A 24,958-nucleotide genomic window follows, 5' to 3' on the forward strand; every position below is an offset into this window, starting at 1 on the left:
GGTATAACTAGGTCCTTGGACTCCCTTTCCCATAACTGGAGGGTTTCCAAAGTCCTATGGTTAACCTGTTTGACCAATGATTGACCAATCCTGAGAGGGGATATAAAAGCAGACAGACACACAGCTCTATCCATGAACAATCTCAGCACTTTATTTCATCCCTTTGCAGGGAGAAGGGGGCATTACCCCCAAGAAGTCAGCCAGTGGGGTGGGTTGGCTAGAACATGTGCTGTCTCTCCAGGTAGTATAATATATAGCATTGATTATGCAGAAACAGGAAGGGAAGCAATAAGTTAAAAGCTATATAAGTTATGAAAAAATAATATATATACTTTTAATATCGTATATCCCCATTGAGGACTTGCTCCCATGGAAACCAATAAATAGGTGGAGAAAAAGCAGCAATCAGCACCCTTTTGAAACTTTAGGGATAAGTATATATCTGAGTTCTTTCTGGCCTGAGCGTCCATAGCCCTTCAGCGCCCCCAACAGGCCTGGAGGACCTTCTGGCCTAGAAGGGGGCCAGGTCCTTGGGCCGCCAGGTCCTTGGGCCACCCGGTCCTGGAAAATGAGATGAATGAATCAAAGACTGGGTCCAGCAGAGGAGGTGAGGCAAGGGGGCGGTAGGGAGAGGAAAGGGAGGAAGAGAAGGTGGCTTACGGGGTGGGAAGGTGGAGCTGCCAGATTCCCTGTAAGGCCCTGAAGGCGAGAGCCAAGAGGATGAAAGAGGAGCGTTCCTCTAAGCCCCAAACTTTCTTGTTGGATTGCTGCTGCAGAATTTCTCTTTAGTTAGTCACTGGGGCCCCCCAACCTGACCTCAAGGGCTCAGAAGTTCCCAGACCTGAGCGGACAGTGCCTTCTTCATGACCCTGTTGGCAGCAGAGGGGCAGACGTGGAGGAGGAAGACGGGAAGGACCTCTGATCCACAAGTGTGGGTGCAGGGGAGGGGAGGGCCAGGCTGCTTGGCCTGATAGAGGGAATGGAGACCCTCAGGAGTGGGACTCATGGGAAATGGGCCTGGAGTTTCATGGCAAGGGTGGCAAGAGGAGTCTCCAGGGTCTGGTGCATACCCAAACCAGGTTTCAGGCTAGGAAGCATCTGGATGGGAGGCAGAGAGCTCAGACCCCAGGCAGGGTGGTGAACCCCACGATGACAAAAAGGAGAAAGGAGGGTCTAGTTCTCCTGCCTGGTCTCCCCCACTTCCCACTTCCCCCATCAGGGAGTTTGTCATGGCAAGAAAAGCTTCTAGAAAAAGTGCTTGGGAGCTGGCTGGACAGCTGTCCAGTTCTGACCATGACCTGCTGGGAGGGACTCACAGGAGGAGAGGAGGGGCATGGGGGTCTGGGCTGATCTCAGAGTTCTGGGCTCAGGTCCCAAACACCCAGGGAGCCTCCTCCCCTCACTCCCTAATACTGTCAGGTCTCCGGGAAGCCCAGGTGGTGCAGGAAAGCCAGGTGCCTCCCCAGGAACTCTGGATAGTGGAGGGTGCCCACGTAGTCCCCACCAGCCCTTGGTCCGAGGCTAGCCGGGGCTAGGGGAGTGAGGGCACTCACTTTGGTTCCTAGTCAGAGGCAACGCAAGACTTGAGATGTGAGTTTAGGGCAAGGGTTGGGCAAAGGGTCAAAGGCAGCTTGGTTAGAGCCCCCTGTTGTGCGAGGAGGTGGAGGCAAAACCCCAATTCCAATTTACCCAGGCAGGAAGACCTCTCAGATATTGGAAGGCTGGACTGTGAGATATTGATATGGAGCCGAGTGACTTTGAGTAACTGGTGACAGTCCTGTCCCATTCTCGCAAAAAAGCAGTCACTGTTTTCAACCCTCTTCTCCATTCAGGATCAGGTTTGCCTCCTTCCCAACCTAGAGGCTCCAGGCTGCTTTCTGGAGTCTAGCTTATGTCCTTGCTGCTGCAGGGGAGTGGCCTGGGGCTCCTGGGGTGTGGACAGTGGCCTTACTCTGAGACCTCTGACTCCTGCGAGAGGAACTTTTCTGACATTTCGGTGATTTTGATTACAGGGCCTTTCTTGTTCTTCTTTTTCCGAGAGGGAGCTCTTGAGAGGCCGGGCTTGGAGACAGCTACAGGGAACATAAGGGGTGGGGCAGGGTAGGGGCTGGAGGTTTGGGAGGCATTTAATATCATGCCTTTAGGGCCATGATCCCCCGCACCGTCCCCCTCCCACCATGGGTTCTTGGGGCAAGCAGGCTCACCAGTTCTGCATCTGGCCTGCACAGCGCTGACCACAGTGGCTGAGGGCATGTCCATCCTGTGGGAGGAAGAGATGGTGGGATGTGAAGGGAACCTGTGGCTCAGCTCCCCTGGGATTGGAGGCCTGGGGATTGGCAGGCAGAGGCCAATTCTTGGCTGTCCCTCCCAGCTCTGGGCTGCCCTGCTGTGTGACTCTGGCTAGGCGGCTCTGTCCCCTCTCCCCTGCATGAACGGCTATCATTTGCTGAGCACTGATTGGTGGCAGGTATTTGCACATGGGATTGTATGCACAGGTGAGGCATACTTATCATCAGTCCATTTTCCCAATAGAAAAACTGAGAAATGAGTAAATTGGACTGAAGTTCCAGTTTGTAAGTGGCTGAGCCAGGACATGAACCCAGGCCTGCCAGGCTCACAGTATCACGCTGGGGGTGAGGGGGTGGGTGGTACTGGCTTCCCGTGGGGCTTCCAGTCCTCCCCTCTCCCAGGCCCACCCCGCTGGCCCTGCTCCTCACCGGCTCTCCTCGCCCTCCATCAGCTTGCGGTAGGTGGCGATCTCGATGTCCAGGGCCAGCTTGGTGTTCATGAGCTCCTGGTATTCGCGCAGCTGCCGTGCCATGTCCTTCTTGGCCTGCTGCAGAGCATCCTCCAGCTGGGCTAACTTGGCCTTGGCATCCTGAAAGGCCAGCTCACCCTGTTCCTCGGCCACTTTGATATTCTCCTCCAGTTTCAGGCACTGAAAGTTCGGGAGGACAGAGAGAAAGAGGGGTCAGTGAGCAAGGAGGGAGGGAGAGAGCGGGTCAGGGCCAGGAGCCCGCCTCTGTCCTTGGTGGGAGTGTGCATCGGGAGGACTCGGCACGGCGTTCCTGGGCATGGTAATGGAGTGCATCGCAGCAAGAGGCCCTTCAGTTAGACCTAAGGAGACACTTTCCCAAGGCTACCAAATATGGCAGGGCTCCACAGGAGTCTGTCCCAGCTGTCCTTCCAGGATGGCACTTCTCTGAAGGCTTGTCCTGTCTGGAAGCTGGGGCTTATGCTTCCCTTTGCTTCTCTCCATAGAGTTGGTGGGAGACCTGGGGGCAGGTGGTGGGCTCTGGGTGTGTTTGTAGGGGACCCTCCAATGTTCCAACAGCCCTGGCCAGTTTATGGAGCACTTTTACTGGCCAAGCTCATGTGGTCCTCAGAGCTGTCTAAGGACAGATGAGGAAATTGAGGCACAGGGATGCTAAGTGACCTGTCCAGGGTCACAAAGCCAGGGCTCACATCGACACAGCCTGTGTGAGCGTGTGTGTATGAAGGGTATGAGAGAGAATGTGTCCCGCACTCTGCCCTGCTCCAGCCCAGGTGGGTCCTCCGGACACTCACGTGGCTCTTGATGGAGAGGATCTGCGATCGGAGCTTCTGGATGCGAACGTTGAGGTCAGCAATCTCACTGCGGCTGCTCTGGAGGCTGTTCCCAAACTCGGCCGAACAGGCAGCCCGTTCCTCCAGCTAGAGGCCGGGGAGAGGGTGGCAGTCAGGGGAGCTCACTGTGTCCCCCCAGGACCCCTGGCCCCTCCTTCTTCCTCACCCTTGGCTTCATCCCCTCCTCTGTGGCCCACCCAGGCCAGCGTCTCCCTCCTTCCCTGCTCCTGCCTCCACTACGTCCATCTCAGGATCCCTCTCTTGGCTGCCCTGGACTGAGCCCCAAGGGCCATGCCCACACGTGGACTGGAGTCTCTGGGTGGCAGCACCGCCGTGAGCCTCTGAAGGGTGCAGACTATGGCTTGCCCCTGTCCCCGTCACCCCTGTGGCCCGGCACATTGCTGGGCTCTCACATTCTCTGTCCCTGCCTGTGAACTCACTGCTGTGGGCTCCATCGCCCCTGTGTCTCGCCATTCATCTCTCCTGGATTCTCAGCACCCAGAGCTGCAGGCGGCCTTAGCCATCTCTGCTGCTGCCCATCTTGCCCTGGTTGCATCCCCCTAGTCTGCCTGCCAGTCCCAAACCTGGCTCCGGGAGTACGCCTCGGCCTCCTCCAGGCTGCGAGCCGCGATGGCATCATATTGGGCCTTCACTTCCTCCACGATGCCACTCAGGTCGATGTGGCAGCGGCTGTCCATACCCACGGTCACTGACACATCCTTCAACTGGGCTGCCAGGTCCTTCAGCTCCTGATGGGGCACAGACATGGGGGCTCAGGGCTGGTGGGGGGCGCTAGACCCTCAGCCATAGTCCCCATAGTCTCTTCGTTCCCTGATGGGTGGAGGGCAGGCTTCTCTTTGTCTCCCTGAAGAGATGATCAGAGGATAAACATCCCCCTGCCCTGCCTCTGCAGCAGCTTGTACTCTTAAGAAGCAGTCCCCCCAACTCCCAACTCACCCACCTGTCGGTTTTCCTCTCTGATTTGGCAGGGAGGGACCCTCAGCTCTGGAGGCCCATCTGCAAGCCTAATTCCTCTTCAGTTCCCACCATCCCTCCCTGCACTGCCCCCTACCCCAACACACACACTGCTGTCTGCTCCCAGGGTGGGCCTCCTTCCTCCTGGCAGAGGAGGAAAGGGCCCAGGACCTCTGGGCCTGAGGGCATTCTATCATTAGGCTCAGTGCTATGCAGCTTGGCCTCCCCCACCCCTGCCCTCCCAGGATGGGAGCTCCTCGAGGGCCTGGCTGAGGCATTTTCACCTCCAGGCCTCTGTATCTGGCAGAGGAGTGTCCCTGCTGAATGCATGTGGGAATGGAAGCCCGTGAGTGATGAGGGCAGGAGGGGACCAGAGGCTGATGATCATGCATCCCTGCTCTCCTGCCAGCAGCGGAGGCCCAGGTGACTTCCGGGTCACCCTGGAGACTCACTGCCCCTCCCTGTCCAGCTGAGGGGCTTGCCCAGCCGCAATGACAGGATTTAGCCTCAGTATCTTTGTCTTCTTTCTGTCCTTTGGGATCCTTCTTTCCCCTCCTCTCTGTCCTCCTCTTTGCCTAGAAAATGCTAGCCTGTGTCCTCAGAGACCCCTGGAAGCAGTAAAACTTCCCATTTCTCTGGGGGCTCCTGAGAGCCCAGGCAGTGTGTGTGCTAAGTGCTTTCCAGGCATATCCACGTCTCATCCTCACCAGGCTGGCTCAACTGTCAGCCCCAGATTACAGACAAGAAGAAGCTGCAGCACCCAGAGTTGATGGAAACAGCTGTGAGGGCGGGGCTGGACCCAGAACTTTGCCGCTCCTGCTAAACTCCCTTAGAGGGGCAGGGACGGGAGCTGAAGCCCCACATATGGTTCTGTCATGCCCTGCAGTCTGATCGCTTTCCCGAGTGAAGGCTCAGAGGTGTGTAGCAAAGCCAGTGGGGATGGGGGTCTTTGGAAGGGCTGCAAAGTGTCACCTCCAGGGCCCTGGGATGCTTCTCCTGGAGGTGCTGATCAGTAGCTCGGGCCTGGGCGGGGCCCCGTGCGGAAAGGAGGAATGGGTGTAAGCAGAGTGTTCGTGGCCAGCATTGTACAGAGTGAGTCAGGTGGCTGAGGAGCCTGACAGGCAGGGAGAGCGGCCAGGCACCCAGGGAGGCACGGCGGGCGTCAGCTGGAGGGGGGAGCGGTGGGATACGGCTGCACAGTTACTACTGCTGGTGCTCACAGTTCATCCTCGACCCTTCCTTCAGTCATCAAGATTTGGCCAGTGTTCTCATTTCACACACACATATATGTGTGTGTGTGTTAGTCGTTCAGTCGTGTCTGACTCTTTGCTGCCCCACGGACTGTAGCCCTCCAGGCTCCTCTGTCCATGGAACTCTCCAGGCAAGTATACTGGAGTGGGTTGCCATGCCTTTCTCCGGGCATCTCCTGCAATGCAGGTAGATTCATCTCTGAGCCACTAGGGAAGCCCTATATAAAATTAAAGAAAACTAAAAAAAAGGACCTTTTTTTGTTTGATTCAGGATCCAAACAAGGTTCATGCACCACCATTGGTCCGTATGTCTCTCTTATTCTGTGGATACTCTCTTCATCTCTGTCTCTTTTATTTCCCCCCTGTCTTTTTCTTATCGAAAACCTCAGGTTGCTTACCTATAGTCTGAATCTTCCTGATTGCTCCGCATGCTGGTGTTTAGCATGCTCCTCTGGCTTCTCTATTTCCTGAAAAGGGGCAATTGGATCAGGAGGCCCGCTCAGATCCAGGCTCTGTTTTTGGCTCATGACTGCATTCCAATCTTGGTTTCTGACTCTGGGCCCTCTGCTGACCCTCATCTGTCTTTTTGCTCCAAGAAGCTGTGGCTGAACCTCTGGAGTCTAGACCTGCAGAGGTTGCTACTTCTGACCTGTGGCTGTGTCCCTGCGGCTGGAGACCGCGGCGAGGCCTGCAGAGGAAGGCCACCCCTTCCCTGTCTGCTCGCCGCCTGGCCCTGCCCACTAGCATCCTTGGTGATCAGGATCACCTCTTGGAAAAGGAAGTTTGAGCAGTGGCAGGCCACCGATCTCCACCCTGGAGCTGGTGGGACCCTGAGCTCAGTGGCCAGCTGTCCTTTAGAGGGTCTTGTGATGGAGGGTTTTGGTTGATCTTCAAATACATCTAACAGAGATCTCTGAGCAAGAGTGGGGGAAGACCCCACCCGCTGTGGGAACACAGGCTCATGCTCCGCCTCTGCTCCCTGGGGCCTCACTGGAGATTGACATTTTCCAGATGGAACTGACATCCCAGCTGGGGCTTGGCAGCTAACCAGTTTCAGAGATGCAGCTTGGGGCCTCCTCGGTCACCATGTGCTGGGGGTTGGCAGGCATGGGGGTGTTTCAGACAAAGTTCTCCAGGGACACTTCTTCCCCAGGCTTAAGGTGGCATTCGTTATGGGCAAGGAGAAGGCCAGGGCACCGTCAGAGCACAGGGCACTATTGCAGCAAAAGGATGGGCGAAACCCGGCTGATGGGGCAGCCTCAGGTCCTTTCTGGAAAGAGCCAGTGTAAGCACGAGCTTGGTAAACAGAAGCAGGAAGTGGAGGGCTTGGATCATCTGCAGACCTGTTCAGACATGCTGGCCCTGCCGGGCTGCAGAGGGCATAACAATGCTGACTTGTGTGGTGTGGGATTGCCACCGTAGCAGGATGGGGTGGGGGGAGCTGGAGAGGATCTGCATCTCCAAGCGGGCAAGAATCAAGTTGATTCAAGTTTAGAGCTTTTCTTGGGAGCCAGAGTCTGAGGAGGCCTCCATATGTGTGCCTATTGTCATCGTGGCCCCCCCAGGTCGGGGAATATGGGGACTGAGGGGTAACAGTACTGCTCAGTAAAATGTAGTGTTCAACGGCACTGGGCTTTGAATAATGTCACCTCTTATTAGCTGGGTTAACCCTGGCCAAGTCTTTAAACTTAGCTGAGCCTCAGTTTTCTCATTGAAAAGTGAAGTGAAGTGAAGTCGCTCAGTCGTGTCCGACTCTTAGTGACCCCATGGACTGTAGCCCACCAGGCTCCTCTGTCCATGGGATTTTCCAGGCAAGAGTGCCAGAGTGGATTGCCATTTCCTTCTCCAGGGGATCTTCCCAACCCAGGAATTGAACCTGGGTCTCCTGCATTGCCGGAGAAGGCAATGGCAACCCACTCCAGTACTCTTGCCTGGAAAATCCCATGGACAGAGGAGCCTGGTAGGCTGCAATCCATGGGGTCGCTAAGAGTCGGACACCACTGAGCGACTTCACTTTCACTTTTCACTTTCCTGCACTGGAGAAGGAAATGGCAACCCACTCCAGTGTTCTTGCCTGGAGAATCCCAGGGACGGCGGAGCCTGATGAGCTGCCGTCTATGGGGTCGCACAGAGTCGGACACGACTGAGGCGACTCAGCAGCAGGAGCAGCAGCTCCTGCATTGCAGGCAGACACTTTACAATCTGAGCCACCAGGGAGGCCCATTTGAAAAGTGGGTATAATTATGGAATTGAAATCAGCAGACATTTATTAAATACTCACCATGTGCCGGACACTGTTCTAAGTGCTTTAGGATATACTAGCAAAATAAATCCTCACAACGGGCCAATGAGCTAGATACTATTGTCCTCCCCATTTTACAGATGAGGAAATCGAGGCATAGAGAAATAAAGGAACCGGCTCAAGTCCATATAATCATGGAGCCAGGATTCAAATCCAAGCCACCCCAAAGTCTGTGCTCTCTTAATAATTTTCCCGACTTTATAGGTTTATTGGAAAGATTAAATGAGATTACATCTGGAGAGTGCTCAGCCTGGTGCCTGGAATATAGTAGGTGCTCAATAAACAACAGCTGGGAAAGTATTGGTGTGACTGGAAAACGTGATGGAGCTGGGAGGAAGTGTCCAGGGCTTGAGCAGCCTGTTCCTGGAGTGGCCTCCTGGGACACCATGAAGGCAGGCACATAGACAGGCCAGGTCCTTTTTGTAGGGGTCAGTATCCCGGGAGGTGTGCTGGCCGCAGGGGCGTGTCAGTAGATTGCGTAGCTAATCTCCCTGGAACCAGAGTTTGCAGGTGGGGCAGGTGGCTTTCTGGCTGGATGCAGCCAGGCCCCAGTGCACTCGGGAGCTGGGGTGAATCCTGGAAGCTGAGGGGGAGTGGGAGCCCCAGGGTGCTGTCACCAGTCAGCATCCCTGGAGGTGAGGGGAAGGGGTGTTGCCCAGGTGGGTGCAGTGTGTAGACGAGGCCCTGAGCAGCCTATAGTCACTGACTTCTGGGACAGGCTTTCCATACATATCCTGACCTGCGTGTGTGTCTTGGGGAGAGGGAGGGCTGTGTCCTGGGGCCCTGGGGAGGGCTATACAGTAGTGCTTTTTCTGTATCTACTCCAAAGTTGAGACTAGTGCCTGGCCCCCCCGGGGCTATGCACATCCCACCGTGTGTTTCTTCCACCCGAACTGGCACGGCTGGCACCTTTCTTTACTTGGACCTGCTCTGTCCGATGGGGTAGCCACTGGCCCTGTGTGGTCGTGAGCACTTGAGACGTGGCCGGTCAGAACTGAGATGAGCCGGAGGTGTAAAATACACACCAGATTTCGAAGACTTACAATGGGAAACGTGTGTGAAATAGCCCATTCGTTTTTTATAATGATTACTTGTTGAATAATCATATTTTTGATATATTGGCCTAATAGAATATATTAAAATTATTTCTTTCTGTTTCTTCACTTAAAAAAAAAATGTGACTCCTAGAAAACTTACAATTACCTATGTGGGTTGCATTATATTTCTACTAGGCAGGGCCAGCTTAGAGACCCATTGGTATGGGGAATCTTTATGGGTCGGTGTTGCCCTCTCAGCCTGCGGAGGTACGTGGAGGGAAACTCAAACCTCATGTCCCGATACCAACTTGCCACCTCGCTGCCACCCAAAACAATAATAACTGCTATTGTTTTTTATATATATATATAGTATATATATGCATTATAAAATGTGTAATAACAATAAAATATTATTTTTGGCATTATATACTATATAATCATATTTTATTATTTTAATTAATATATTATTATCATATTATATTAATGTTAGAAATAAAACAGTAAAATATGATTATATAGTATACAATATAGAAAATAATATTTTATTATTACACATTATATATAATGCACATTATATAATAATATATACTATATATATGCTACATTACATACATTATGTTATAATATATGGTAGTATCAATATGCTGCTGCTGCTGCTAAGTCGCTTCTGTCATGTCTGACTCTGTGCGACCCCATAGACAGCAGCCCACCAGGCTCCGCCGTCCCTGGGATTCTCCAGGCAAGAACACTGGAGTGGGTTGCCATTTCCCTCTCCATTGCGTGAAAGTGAAAAGTGAAAGTGAAGTCGCTCAGTCGTGACCGACTCGTGGTGACCCCATGGACTGTAGCCCACCAGGCTCCTCCATCCATGGGATTTTCTAGGCAAGAGTACTGGAGTGGCTTGCCATTGCCTTCTCCAGGTATCAATATAATATAGTATAAATACAATGTGATATGATATAACATAATAGAATGTATATGTAATAATTGGGTTGGGAAGATCCCCTGGAGGAGGGCCCAGCAACCAACTCCAGTATTCTTTCCTGGAGAATCCCATGGACAAAGGAGCCCAGCGGACTACAGTCATTGAGGTCACAAAGAGTCGGACACGACTGAGTGACTGAGCATGTACGCATGTGTAATAATGCACTCTTGCATTCACTGTGGCCCCTTCTCCACAGCAGCCCTCCAACAGCACCCCGCCTCTGTCTCCACCAAGGGCTGCTAAGTACAAAGGCTGCTTAGAATAATGTCCACACCCCATCCTGGGCCTCCGGCCCTGCACGACCTGGCCCTTGCCCACTCTGTCTTAGGCACAGCTGCCGTTTTCCCTCCCAGGATCACAGCATTCCCATCTCAGGTGTTTCACACAGCCCTTCCTTCTGCTGAAGCATTTTCAAGTCTCTGCTGAATTGGATCTTTCCAGGTTGGGGCTTCACCCTCCTCAGAGACACATGGCCCTAACCCCTCTAGCACTAAGGCATGGCCCAGTTTCTTTGCATACCAGCAACTTTTCCCCTCCAAAATGATCTTGTCCAGATGTGTTTATTAGCCTATCACCTGTGCCCTCTTAGCTAAATTGTGCTCTCCTGAAGGCAGGAAACTTGCCCGCCTGGCTCACAGCTGTGAGGTCAGTGTGGCACCTAGCAGGCATGCCATAAACATTTGTTAAGTGATTTACCCCATCACAGCATGATGAACCTGCTACTATCACTCTCCCCATTTAACAGATGAGGAAAGTGAGGCACAGAGAGGAGAAATAACTTGCCCCAAGTCACAGAAATGCGGGGAAAAAAAAGGTAGAGTCAGGATTGGGGCCCAAGGGCTGCCAAGTCCAGAGGGAGTCGGCAGCCTGCTGTGGGGTGGGGCCCAGAAGTTGAGCAGGTGTGTCTCCTCAGTGCTCAGGTATATGGCTGGCTATGCCCAGCCTTCCTCAGCTATGTCTCTACACCCCTAGGGCCTCCGCCTGGCCCTGGCTCCCTGAGATGTTGGCGAGCAGGATGGGCTGGAGGCCCTGAAACTGTGGCCCTGCTGACGTCTGCTGGGCGGTACCAGCTCTGGTGAGTGTGGGCAGAGGAAGCTCTCACCCACTTCCCAAGCCACTCAGTGGGCACGGTGCCCTGGTGAGCCCCTCAGGGCTTCGGCCGGCCGTGGAGGACCCTGCCGGGGACAAGAAGCGTTTTGGGGTGGTCTGCCCATGAGGGCTGCCTCCCTCATGTTGGCAAGGGTTGGGAGGTTCTCTCTTCTGCTCCCTCCCACGGCTGCACAGAGGTCTAAGGTCCATGTGTAGCCACGAGGCCCAGTCTCCCTCTCCACAGGGTCAGCAGCCCTTCAGGCCACCCGAGCAGATCTTTCTGGTTGCAGCGGTGGATTTGACCCCTGCTCTGCCCTGGGCTGCATTGCCATAGCTTGGCACCAGCGGCTTACAGCACACAGGCTGCTGTGCCCCGTCACACTCAGTAATGGTCCTGCCTACTTGTAGCTGAATCAAGCATCACCCCATCAGCCTCCTCACCCCCGAGAAGATGGGGAATATAGAGAGGAGAACACACATCCCAAAGGAAGCCCAGGAGGTAGATGTTGCCAAGGGGCAGAGCCCAGAATTCATCTGCTGGTGGCACTGGCTGTGGGACAGGCCTTGCTGGGCTACTGTCCCCCCAGGGACAGTGAGGACCTAGGGACAAATGAGAATGTGTCCGGGGGCTCCTCTGTCTGCATTTACTGGGACTGGGATTTTTTTTTCTTTTTTGGCCATACCACATGGCTTGTGGGATCTTAAGTTCCTTGACTAGGGATTGAACTCATGCCCCCTGCAGTGAAAGCAAGGAGTCTTAACCTCTGGACCACCAGGGAAGTCCTTCCTGAGTCATTTTTGTCTGGCAGAAGTTTGTATTGTCTGATTACCAGAGAATCTGTCTATAAATCTTCCCTGTATGATCCCCAAGTGGGGGAGGGTGCCTTGCAGGCCTACGAGAGCTAGAGCTGTGGGTGTTTGCAATTTAAGCTGCAGGGATGAGAGAGAAATTAGTTCAATAAGAACTACTCTTCAAAGCCTCCTGGCTCACCACTCCAAGGCCACTTCCTGACCCTGCCCTGGATGTACCTGGGCCCCCTTCATGCTCTCAGTGCTCCCCAACACACGAAGGTGGGGCTTTCCCTGAGAGAGGCTTTGTGGGAACCTGCCATGCTCCACGAGATGAGTGACGAGGGGACATGGGTTATTGACTGCAGCACACAAGGGGTGTAGGAAATTGTTGCATCTGTGGCCAGCAACAGTGAGCGCCTGCTGAAGTTTCCACGACCCACTGGACACCTTTGCCTCCCCTGCATCCCTTACCCGGGGACCAGTTGGCTTTTGGCTCAGCGGGACCCCGGCCCCGTCTTCTCACCTGCTCATAGATGCTTTTCATCAGCTCCACAAAGCTCTGCAGGCCTTTTAACTTGGTCTCCAGTTCTGTCCGTCGAAGACATTCTGCATCCAGGTCCTGGGGGTGGGAGCAGTGGTGAATGATGGGAAAAGGAATGGAGGGGTCCAGGGCAGGGGTGTGGTAAGGGGGACTTTACTTCCTGAATACGATGGGGGAGATTCCCAGAGACCTGGCTCAGAGCCTTGGAGGAGGGTAGGGACAGGTACTTAGCTTTCTGCCTGTGGTCTTGGGACTCGGCCTGTGGGGCCTTTGTTTGGGGATCCTGAGCAAAAGAGGGCAGAGGGTCCCTGGGGAAGGAACCCATGGGGTGAGCTGGGGAGGCTACCTTCTTCAGCTGGACGAAGGTGAACTCCATGTCCGTGCGCTTGGAGATCTCGTCCTCATACCTGGGAGGTGGGGAGGGAGGAGAAGGGGAGCCAGGGAGACACACACAGAGCCTGCTCAGCTGGATGTGGTGGACTTGGCAACGGTTTGCTTAACCCTCCTTGGGTGGAGCTTGAGGCCTCTGCAATCCCTTTGGTGCCTTGTGGCAGTTAGAAAAAAGGGGTCCCTTCCTTGAGGAGGATGCAGCCCCTTGTCTCTATGACATGTCCCCTCTCCTCCCTGATACCACAATGTTGGCTCTGGGGAAGCAGGCATCCTGCCCCCCATGCTTCCTTCCTGATGACCAGCCATTCCTCTCCCAGGGGCATCTGCCCCTTTCCTGGCTTTGCTCCACATTCATCTCTTCCAGGAAGCCTCTCCTGATTGCACAGTCCCTTTACCCTGACGTTTTTGTTCCCTTATCTTTATCCCATCTCCTCCCCCGAGAGTCTCAGTTTCAAACAAGCTGTGCCTTTTGTAGTGTCTGCTCCAAGCATCTTGCTCACGTCATCCTCTCCTAACTCCACCCTTCCCCGAAGCCCCACGCTTCTCCCACTGCTTTGCTAGACAGCAGGACACTAAGCCATCTTCCCTCTGGAGAGAGGGCAGGAAGGCATGGGTTTTGCAGTCAGATGGGCCCCCCCATATGTTTCAGGGCAAGAAACTCCTCCCCTCCCTTGTCTATTGGGGTGTGCATGTGTGCACGTGCATGAGTGCGTGCGTCATAGGGGCTGAAATTCACCAGCACTCCAAAGCTGTGTTCCCTCTCTTCTCAGATGTGTCTCCTCCTTACACATGTGATGAGATGTGTCGAGTCCACCTCGTGTTCAGAACCAGGACACTGCTGGGTGGGGAGATGGGATCCCTGGATCCTTGACCTTACCCTCTGGGCCCCCAGGATGGATGTCTGCCTGCAGCATGCTTCCCATCCCAGCTCTGCCTGCCCCAACCAACGTGGGGATTCTGTGGCTTCCTGTTGCCTTTCCTCCTCTCTAGGGAATGCCTGAATCATTGGTGGCTCTAATTACAGCCGCCTGCCTGCCCCAGTCCCTGACCTCACAGAAGGGGCAGCATCACCCATCACCCACGTCAGGTAGCTGGACCTGCCACCCCCAGGCCTTCTCTTTCACTAGCCTCCCAGAGGGACTAAGGGGAGCAGACCCCAGAGGACGAGAGCCTGCAGAGCACTCAGCTCCCTGAAATTCAGTATGTGGAGGGTCCACACTCTCCCTGGCCACTGCGGGCTTCCAGAATCTTTGAGGGTCCCTGAGGGTGCAGGCCATGGGGACAGGGTGGTGCTATGGGTCAGGGAGACTGGTCTGTAATCTGGAGCCTTCCAAGGCAAACAAAATGCCTCTCCTGTGACCCTCAGAGCCCCCAGCCAGGGGTGTTCTCTTGGTCTTGTTTCACAGATCAGAGGCTCAGAGAGAGGCTTTGAAGCTTGAGTCATGTGCTGGTTAAGAATGGGGTTCCAGAGCCAGACTATTTGGGCTCAAATCCGGCTCTCTTGCTAAGTAGCTATGTGACCTTGGATAGGCTCCTTCTACGTGCCCTTGTCACAATAATGTTAATTTCATGAGGATTAAATAAATGAACACATAAAGCATCTACAAAGGTGCGTGACGCCCACCAGAACTACTGCTATTATTATCTCCATCCTCTCCAACACCAGGGCTTCCATGGTGGCTCAGACGGTAAAGAATCCGCCTGCAATGCGGGAGACCTGGGTTTGATCCCTGGGTTGGGAAGATCCCGTGGAGAAGGGAATGGCTACCCACGTCAGTATTCTGCCCTGGAGAATTCCACGGACAGAGGAGCCTGGTGGGCTACGGTCCATGGGGTCGCAAAGAGTCAGAGACAACTGAACGACTTTCACCTTCACCAACACCATGTCCCAGCTCAGCCCCTCTCTCTCAGCGTTTCCAGAAAGAAACCATGGGGATCCTCACTGCAGAGGGAGTGGGCAGGTCTCTTCACACTCTTCACAAATGCTTAGGGCTGGGCTGACCTGAACAAGTTTCCCTCTGGGATCTGGGGGCCTCGGAAAAATTTCCTGACTTGTGGACAGGGGTCTGGGAGCTCCAAGCTGAGAAGCCCAAATTGACTGGCCCTCCCCAAGCCAGCCCTGCGTCTGGCCTCTCCCCTCTCCTCTGATAACAGAGTTCTGCCTGCCTGGGAACAGGACATTGGAGAGAGCTGTCCAGGGGGAGCCCTCTGAGGTGCCACACCTCTGCTTACCCTTCACTGCCCTTCTCAGCTTTCCCACCGCCCTTCTCATCGACTCCACTGCAATTCAATCCCAGTTCACCCCTAGACAGCTTGCACAATCATACACAACATTCCTGAATCACTTGCTATGTGTCCTTGGGCAAGTTTCTTCCCCTTGCTGGGCCTCTGCTTCATCCCTAGTAAACAGAGGGGATAGTCAGCTAATCCTTGAGGTCCCTGCTACATCAGAGCTTCTAGAAGTCTCCATTCCTATAGAGGCTTATGCAACGCCATGTCCCCCATTCACTTCCAATCCCCTGCCCGTATGCTAGCCGCCAGCTCCCAAACCCATTCTCAGCCTTTTTCAGCTGGTCACACCCGTACCCTCTCCACCCCCCCCAAACTTGTTTATTTCTAGGAGTGAAGCTGATCTCATCGGCCTTGTAGAGGCAAAGTACACCCCTCCCTGTCAGGGCTTGGTCTGGCGTCTCCTGGCTTCTGGGGGCCCCAGGCTTTGCACAGCCAGGCTGCAGCTTTCCTGGCTCTGGCCTGCAGACCCAGAAACCCTCCAGCCTCACCTTCCCCAATTCAGTGGGCTCCCTACCCAGAGAGGGGGAAGAGAGGCCTTGAGCCTAAACAGTAAAATCAGGCAGCAGATGGAAACCAGGCAGTGGGCCAAATGAGGGGGCTGAACCAGATTAAAACAACAAGCAGTATTTGTACAGAACTTCCAGTTACAAAGTGCCTCCACGATGCGATCCGGCTGCTCTCCTGGGAGCAGCTTCACACAGTAGCTTGCCAGGCGAGGGATGGGACTTTGTACTCCTGGCTGTGTGACTAAGGACAAGCCCCCACCCTCTCTGGGCCTCTGTTTCTGTCTCCATAAAAGGAGAATCCAAGTCCACACCCAGCTCTGCTATTCTCTGATCCTTTGTAGGCCAAGGACCTGCTATGTATCAATGAACTGAGTCTTGGGTTCTGGCGCACCAATGAGATTTCCCTCGTCGCCGTCAGAATGGGCAGTCTAATTCCCTGCGTATTTCCCAAGGACCTGGAAGGGCAGGGTAGGGGGAGAAGTGCCCCCCACCCAGGTCAGGGAGGGGCCCAGCCAGATCCACAGATGAGGAAACCGAGGTCCCCAGAGAGGGAAAAGCTTCCTGTGTGACCATTCCTTCTGCATGTGGTCTGAGCAGGGGAGGCCACGCAGAGAGGCCGCGAGGAAAGGCTGTGCCACAGCCCAGGACTCCTGACAGGCTGCCTCCGCCCTCCGTCTTGGGAGGCTTTGGGCCTTACCTCAGATCACAAAGCCTGGATCTGACCCAAGTCCTGCAGAAGGTAGGGGCTGCTTCAACCGCACCCTGTCCTTCCTTCTCTCTGGCTGGGGGCCTCCAGCAAAGAGACCAGCCTCTCTGCTCTGGCCCAGCTTCCCTGTCCTTGAAGCCCTGACCATTGTCTGGTCAGAGAAGGTCACCTCTCCTTTGAGCTACTGAAGTTAACTGGTCTGCCTTTCTAGACTGGCCAATTCAGTGCAGCAAACTGCTTTGTGCTGGGCATGGAGCCTTCTCGGGGGGCAGAAGAGTGGCCATTTTTATCCTCCAGTAGCCATGCCAAACTCTTGGCTTCCTCCTCACACCAGCCTTAGCTTGGTATCAACCATCACCTTTCCTACTCCACACAGGAGGGCACAAGGTTCGTGTATGAAGCAGCTTGTCCGAGGTCACAGAGATGGTGAGGGGTATGGGCAAGGAGTAACCCCCTCCCATGGGGCACAGTCATACCTAAGCCCAGACCCTTAACAGCTGGGCTGTTCTGCCTGCCAGCTGCTTGTCTCCCCAGTCTGTGTTTTCCTTGTCTCTCTAGACCCCAAGTCTGCCATTGAGGTCAGGCCTGTCTTACCTCTAGGCGGCTGCTTCTTTATGCATACAAACCTCATCATTTCTGCCCCCTGCCTTCCCTTACCCCCTTCCCTTTTCAGCTCAAGAGAGTTCAAAATCTCAAGCTACAGCCAAAGCAGGAGCCCATCTATTGCTCTCGCTAGTGACACAATTTCCCATGGACTTGGGCGCAAGGGGAGTGGGTCGGGGACAGGGCTGCGATGCCCAGAGGCTGGCAAGCGCAGCCTAGCTGTCAGCCAGCGTGAGACTGGCTTTGTTGTAAGGGTCACTGCTTGGGATGTAGCTGTAGATTCACTGCCTCGTCTTCGCGGGATCTAGAATACCGCTAGCACGTTGCAGCTCTTTAGTAAGTACGTATGGACTAAAGACTGGTTTTTCAAAGAAGTTTTCTCTTTTTCTGGCCTGGGCCCCCGGACCTTACCCCCACGCGTGAAGGTTGGTCCCCACCCTCAGCCCTCATAGGGCGCCCCTACCTGATCCGGAACTCTTCCACCTTCTCTAGCACCTGCAGCAGGTTGGCCTCGAGCTGGCCCCGCTCCTTGCTCACTTTGCGCAGCTCCTCCTGCAGCCGGCCTTGGTACTCCTCGTAGAGGTGCCCAAGGTCAAAGGTGGCCGAGTCCTGGCTCTGCAGGAAGTGCCAGCGGGTCTCCAGCAGCTGGTTGCGCTGCTCCAGGGCTTGCACCTGGGAGAGTGGGAGAGTGGCAGTGAGAGGGCCAGGTGTGCCCCCGCCAGTGCCACCCACCCCCCCGGGGGCCTCCATGGGACGTGGCAGCTCATCTACTCAAGAGGCACCCGCCTGGGGCCCTCACTCAGCACCTTCAGGTGGCATCTCCAGTTACTGATCGTTCAACTGCAGATGGTGTGATAAGGGGGGGGGGGCGCATCTGAGAATCCCAGAGAGGCACAGCCAATTAGCCAAGGTTTCCTACAGGAGGGGCAGGACCAGCGAGATGAGGGAAAAGGGACCAAGCTGTGAAGGTGCCCACATATGACAGGTTCTCCAGGCCGCCTGGGGCTTGGGTGGGAGACCCCAGGGAACGTGGGGTGTCAAGAGGCCTGTCTGCCACCCACCTAGAGAAGCCTGGTCTCATCTAGCTTTGGAAACCACAGGGTAGGGCCTGGTTAGTTCTTAAATGCTAATTCTCCTAACATCCCTGGACTTGAGGTCTGTCCAAGCCTCAGTTTCCCCAGCTGGAAGTCAAGGTTGATGTCACTTGCTCTGCCCACCTGTAGAGAGAAAAACCTGGGGAGGTGCTTTGGAGCAACAAATAGCAAATGCTCGTGTGGTCCCTGCTGTACACACGGCCTTGTTCTTTGAGCTGGACATCTTTAACTCAAACCCCCAAACAACCCACTGGGGAAGGTATTGTTATCAGCTGCACTTCACAGATGACAAGACAGGGCACGGGGGGGGGGGGTGGGTGGGAATTACCCTCCCAAGGTCACACAGTTAGCAAGCAGCAGGCCTAGGAGTGGAATGCAAGCACTTTGAGGTGTAGAATCTTTGAGCCGCTGCCCCACAGGCCTCTGGTCTGCTGCAAGTTCTCTGAGGGGCCCCATTACCCTCGCTGGGCTGGCTTCTGCCTCTAGTTGGGGCCGGACTTGCCTTGAGGACAAAGCCTGGGGGCGCTCTGGACCCAGGGCTCCTCTGAAACTCTGCATCCTTCACACCCTCCTGCTCAGAGGGTTTTGCATGGATTTGCAAATCCTGCAGGAATTTGAATGGCTCCCACCCCAGCCACCGGCCAGCAGGAGGGCAGAGTCCCTCTTGGGTCCTCTTATTCCCTCCATCCATTTCAGCCCAGCGGAGCTTGGGAGTCCCCCTCCCTCTTCTGCACTCTGGCTGTCCTCTCCAGGCCCAGCCTCTCCCTTGAGCGTCATTCTCCTTCCTACCATCCCAGCCCCCATTCCATGTGCTCCCAGCACCCCGCCGTAGGAAGCCTCCCCTCTTCCCTCCAATATCTGACACTTGGTGTATCTGCTTCTCGTTTGTCCTCATCTACCACCCTCAACGTCAGACTGAGAGCCATCTGCATGCCTCTTGGGATGTGGCTAGGGCCACTGAGGCAAGATGGGTGGCTGGGGCTGAGCTCCTGAATGGGGCAGGCGGTTGTCATGATAGCGTTGTGACAACCAGCTCAATTATGTTTCCTATGACCACAGTGAGCAGCCAAAAGTCTTTCCATCCACTGCTGGCACCAGCTCCCAGAATCACAGCCCGAAAGAGCCAGAACCACAGACCAGCCTTTTGGATCAGCTGGTCTATACCCTTCATTTATAGAGGAGGAGATGGGGACCCGGGGCAGTCAGGTGACTTGTCCAGGCTCACACAGCAACTCCGTGGCCCAGCTTCTTGACAGGCCCATCTGATGGCGGCTGCCAACTCTGGACTTTCGTGTTCCCGTTCCTCCTGCACCTGGGTGCCAGGTGGGCTCTCGCCCTCTCTGTCTGCCCTACCCACATCCCCGGGTTTCCCTGAGATCTCTGATGCCCTGGGGGAGGCCCCTTGGACACTTGCAGGAGACGACATCTGTGGGAACACTCAACAGTGGTGTTTGTGGGCTGCCATTGCCCTCCGTAACTCCCATTTGTACTGGTAAATTCTGCTTGAAGCCGACTTTAAGCTGTGTGCTGTCGTTGCAGCCAAACAGGTTCAGTAGGGATGCGGTCAAGAGGGGTTCTGTCGTACTTGCGTGTGTGAGGGATTGCTGGGGGTGGTGGGAGGTTTCTGCTCACTCCACCTGCCCTGCGTTTTGACAAGTAGGAGCCCCGTATTTATACTGAGGGTAGGGTTGAGACAAAAGATGTGAGGCTCCCTCCTCCACCCATAAGCAACACAGAACCCTTTGGACCGGGAAGTCCTCCCCATAGTCTTACTTTGATACCCTATGCTTCGGTACTCGCCTGCTGGGAGACGGTATGCATTTGGCCAGCCAGTCTAGTCAGAGGGCATTGTTGGTTGCAGGGGATTTAGGGAAGCCTCTTTTTACTTGGGGGAGTTGCTTGTTGTCTCAGTGGGTGGGGATGAGAACTCACCCCCCACCCAGAACCTTCCATGCTGAAAGGCTCCTCCCTCTGGAAACAAAGGCGAGGGAGGGCCGGAAATCCCAGTACCCTGTGAGGTGCCAGCTTCACTTCTTTCAACCTGTCAAGGCTGCCAAGCACTCCCCTCTCGTTCCTCTTTCTGCCTCTCCTGGCTGACCCCTTGCCCTTTGATCTAGGCAGCAGCTCTAGGAGGGGCCTTGGAGACCAAGCCTGTGGTCTACCTGCTTCCCATTTTACAGTTGAGGAAACTGAGGCTCAGAAGCACAGAACTCACTGTGACTCAACTCCAGGGTCGTGGGCCTTCCGGCTCAAAAGCAGGCCCAGACGAGGGTGGAGAGAGACATACTTTCTGTTGTGGGGAACTGAGCAGCATGGGCTGGGCTGGGCTGGGCTGGGGCCCTCCTCAGAAGGGAGGCTGACTATCTGGGGGGCTGCATGTGCCAACCCATGGGCCCACAGCCCAGGCAGGTGAGTATGCAGAGTGATGCCTCTGGTGCTTCCTCAGGACGGGGGCGGTGTCAGATCCCCTGCCTCCAGCCTCAGCTTGGCTTTGCCCAGGAGCCTCAAGGTCTCTCCATCAGGAAAGGCTGTTTCGTGCTTTCCTGCGTGCAGGCAGGGGGGTGGCCCCGGGGGCTTCCAGAGGCTACACAGGCCAAGGGAAGACACTGTGCCCACCCCTCTGGGTCCTTTCCCTACAGCCTCCTTAGGCACTTCTGGCAATGCTTCCTCTTGTCCCATCTCCACCGCCTCTGGTGTCTGCAGCTGCAGGCCCAGCCTGGAGCCTCTGCTGTCAGCATGGCCCTCGCGCTACCCCCTTGGCCTCCTTTCCTGCTGCTGCTTCTGCTCATCCTCCTTCTTCATGGCTGCAGCTGTACTAGTCTCTTGACTGGCATGAAGTCAAGGCTACCCTCGGAGCAGGAGCAGAGCAGGGAGTTGGAATCTGAAGCACAGAGAGCGGAAGTGGCTTGCCCAAGGAAACAGCCTGCAAGTGAAAGAATTGTCACTGCTCCAGGGCCCCTTGGGGGGCTCCTGTGGGTCTCCTTGCCAACCCTTCTCCTCTTCCTCCTGCTCTTCCTCAATGATCTCTGATTTCTCTGGGTGCCTCAGAGGGCCCCGGAGGGAGGGCCACCCTGCCAGTCTCTTCTCTTTGCCTAGAACCCTACCCCTGCACTGGTGATGGCATCTCAGCCTGGGCTCCTGCAGCTCTTTCCAGCTCCAGGCTGCACCCCTACCCACTAAGCTCCCCCACCTCACCCTCCAGCAGGGCCCTTCCCTCCTTCCTCCCAGGCTCCTTCCTGCTTGCATGCGAGCTGAGTCGCTTCAGTCATGTCCGACTGTTTGCGACCCTACGGACTGTGTAGCCCACCAGGCTCCTCTGCCCATGGGATTCTCCAGGCAAGAGTACTGGAGTGGGTTGCCATGCCCTCCCCAGGGGATCTTTCTGACCCAGGGATTGAACCCATGTCTCTTATGCCTCCTGCATTAGCAGGCGAGTTCTTTACCATTGGCACCACCTGGGAAGCCCTTCCTGCCTGGCAGGGACTAAATGCCCTGGGCTGGAGTTCCCTGGGCTGGACCCATGTATGGCCTTTTCAATATAACAGAGAATACACCTGGTACCTGGTGAGGGCTTTCTATGTGTTTTTCAGAAATGATCCCATTTGATTCTGACAAGCCCATGACACCAATGTATACTGAGGCCCAGAGAGGTTAAATAATTTCCCTGAGATGACACAAACGTGAGAGGTGAGGCTGGGATTCAAACCCAGAAATGTGACTCCGGGTTTCACATTCTAACCTCTGCTTGCTTCCACTTGGGCCCTCGTGGTCTTTTCAAGGAGGGATATGAGCAAATAGCAGACTTTCTCCATAGAGTTGGTGGATCAGTTGGGTTTCCTTGGGCAGAGCTCCAGTGATCAGGATCCCTAAGGGGCTGGCACCCCCAGTTCCCTGCGTGCCACCATGGAAAGCACTGGTCTCAAGGCCAAGGCTTGAACTAGGGGTTGGGAAACTCGAGTTTTTCTAAAGACCTTCGAGGGCATTGCCCTGACTCTGGGAACAGAACCCAGACCCCTCGGGCCCCTCCCTGTGCCTACACACCCCTCCTTGTCCCCATGGCAGAGGCACAGGGTGATATCAGCCCTGGCGTTCACAGAGAAAAGCCACCCATCGAAGCCAAATTACATAGCTCATGAAGCATTCCTTTTAAGGGATTAAGCTGTGTTTGGAGAGGAGGTGGTTCTGCAGGGACCTGCCTCCCTCGGGCAGCAGGCTCTTCTCCTAGGGTGGACCGCCTGGCAGTCTGAATGCTGTGCAGCCACCAGGGGTGATGGGGGGAACGCTCCAGCTCAGGGGATGGCTGTTCTCCAGTTGTCACTCCCCCTACACACCCCTACCCCAGGCACCCCAGGTGTGGGTGCAGGAATGCTGGTCTGGGCACTCAGATGTGGGGGCGAGGTGGGGAGAAATGACTCCCATTGCAGAGGCTTTGTGTCTCACAGACCTGAGTTCAAGTCCAGACCTTGCTGGTTGTGTGACCTTGGGCGAGGCGCTTTGCCTCTGGGCTGCTCCGTCTCCCCATCGGCACGGCCGGGGAACCAGCCGTTGTGGAGCGCTGGGCAGTGGGGGCAGAAATCCAGCTGGGACTCCAGGTCTGTTACTTCATTCCCCCTGCCCCTCTCGGTGAGCCCCCACCTAGTGGAGGACACCAACTATGTGTAGAGGGACACAGAGGCAGGGAGAGCAAGGGGCAGAGAAGGACCCAGCCAGCCCGGGGCAGAAGGAGCGGGGAGTGAGAAAGCTGTAAAATGGCCATAGAAGTAACTTCTTTCCTAAGGTTGAGGGAAATAGAAATAAATATGCACTCAGCACAGTTCCTAGCTCAGGGTAAGCAGTTAATCAACAGTAGCTGTTACTATCTATTATTCTCAGTCAGGGCGGGAGGGAGCAGAGCTGGGAGGGCTGGTCATGGGAGGTTTCTTGCAGGAGGTGAATGAGGAGCAGGTTTGGGAGGTGGACAGGACTTCCTTGGAGCTCTTGAAGCCCCTGCCCTGGGTCAGGGCTTGACACCAGCGCCCAGACCAGAATGCTGGTCATGGCAGCGGGTCCAGGAAGTGAGGTGCAAGGGACTCAATCACTCTACTCTGGTCAGGGCATGGAAGACTGGCTGGCCGCCTGTTTCAGACTCGAAGCACCCATCCCCCGCATTCCTAGCTCCTGAGGAACCACAGGTGTACCCCATGTCGCTCAGCTTCCTTCCAGCTGCCCCACAGGTCCCCTTGCCCATGTTGGTGCTTCCGACCCTGGGAAGCTGAACAGATCCAATGGCCTGGACAGGAAGGTGAGCCCTGTCGGTCCACCGTGGAGTCTGACTGCAGCCCATGCCTCCATCAGCTGTTCCCAAGAGGGGGCCTCCTCTTGGTCACACTCAGAGCCCCTCCCTAGTCCCTGCCTGCGGGGAGGGTGACCCCAGGCCATGCAGTGCGTTATTATCCAGACATCCCTCAGAGGCAGGCCATCCTGACGTCCTTTTCTCTCCCATGTCGGGATGGCTAGGGACTTCCCCCTTCTGCTTCTCTCAGCTCAAAGCTAGGCCCGAAGTTGGCAACGCTGGCTTCCCATTGGCTGGGCTGGGGCGGGGGTGGGGCATGATGCTGGGGGCAGTTACAGAGTTTAGCCACCTGCTCCAGCCCGACTGGCCTTAGTTTGGGGACCCCTCCCCCCACTTCTGCTCACCTTGCCAATCAGGGAGGCGAATTTATCGTTGAGGACCTTCATTTCCTCCTTCTCGTTGTTCTTCTGCTGCTGGATGGCTGGGTCCACCTTGAGATCCAGGGGTACCAGCAGGCTGGGGTTCACGGTCACCTTGGGGACGGTGCTGTCTGCCCAGCAGCCTGTGAGGCTGTGGGAGCTGAAGCCCGGCTCGGGGGCCCCGCAGCTGCTCCATCCGGCGGTCGCAGGTTGGGGGCTGCCTGCCGGGGTCACCTCACAGCTGCTCAGGCTGCTGAAGCCAACGACGCAGGAGCGGCAGGCCATCGCAGCCCCCGGGTCCCAGAGCGCGCAGGGCGCAGGGACCGGCGAGCGAGCCTTTGTGGGGTGGCAGTGGCTTGCTCCCGTCGCAGGCAGGGCAGGCTGGGGACTGAGGAGCAGACACCTGTCGCACAGTGCTCATTAGCTCCACGAGGGCGGGACGCCTCCCCTCCCAGCCAGACCAACCTGTTAGATGATGCGGCTCCCGCCCCTCCCCCCGGCACCATGTACCCATCTCCTCCCCGGGCAGGAATCCACCAGGCTGAGGGGGCTGCTCATTGTCATTGGCCTCCCAACCAAGCCTGCCTGGCTCCAGGGGAAGGGGACATGGACTGGGCTGGGCTGGCTGGCTGGCTGGGGGTGGGGAGGTAGCCAGAGGAAGGACAGATTCAACAAGGAAGGAGAGAGAGAGAGAGAGAGCGCGAGCGAGCGAGCAAGGGAGCAATGCCTCTCACCGCAGACCTCATTGCATACCTGAAGGCTGACGTATCTAGGCTTACATACCTCTGGAAAAGATGAGGCAAGCGCAGTCCCTGGGCTCCCAAGTGTAGGGCAGCCGTCCTGGGCACCGTGCCAGCCTGGCATTGGAAAATAGCACCTTGACTGTTTATTTTCTATCTGCGTTTAAGAGTCTCCCTGACTTCTCCTCTTTTATTCTTTCTTCCCCCAGCTCTCCCTTCTTCCTGCCTTTGATCTATTATTTATTAATCACCTATTACGTGCATCCCCCTGTCTCAGGGGCTGGAGAGGAAATACATGGTCAAGAGCAGTTGTCTTTGGATGACTGAGACTTGGTTCGAGACTCAGCATTCGCCCCTGG

At 55.6% G+C, this 24,958-nt stretch overlaps 1 protein-coding gene across 3 annotated transcripts; it reads right to left on the bottom strand.

Moving 5' to 3' along the window:
- Window positions 1-125: 125 nt before the first annotated feature.
- KRT80 (keratin 80) lies at window positions 126-24,392 on the bottom strand. Of its 3 annotated transcripts, none has more exons than XM_044941765.2 (9): window positions 23,845-24,392; window positions 17,538-17,746; window positions 12,924-12,984; window positions 12,560-12,655; window positions 4,191-4,355; window positions 3,568-3,693; window positions 2,718-2,938; window positions 2,205-2,260; window positions 126-561 (listed from the first exon to the last, which is right to left on the bottom strand). In XM_044941765.2, the coding sequence occupies exons 1-9, from the start codon at window positions 24,142-24,144 to the stop codon at window positions 512-514; spliced, it is 1,284 nt and encodes a 427-aa protein (XP_044797700.2). In that variant the 5' UTR covers window positions 24,145-24,392; the 3' UTR covers window positions 126-511. The 3 variants fall into 3 exon arrangements, with proteins under 3 accessions (XP_044797700.2, XP_044797702.2, XP_006058537.2); XM_044941767.2 differs by having other exon boundaries at window positions 126-2,107; XM_006058475.4 differs by having other exon boundaries at window positions 126-2,072; window positions 23,845-24,391.
- Window positions 24,393-24,958: the final 566 nt, after the last annotated feature.

Source organism: Bubalus bubalis, chromosome 4, assembly GCF_019923935.1.
Source record: "Bubalus bubalis isolate 160015118507 breed Murrah chromosome 4, NDDB_SH_1, whole genome shotgun sequence".
Taxonomy (NCBI): Eukaryota; Metazoa; Chordata; class Mammalia; order Artiodactyla; family Bovidae; genus Bubalus; species Bubalus bubalis.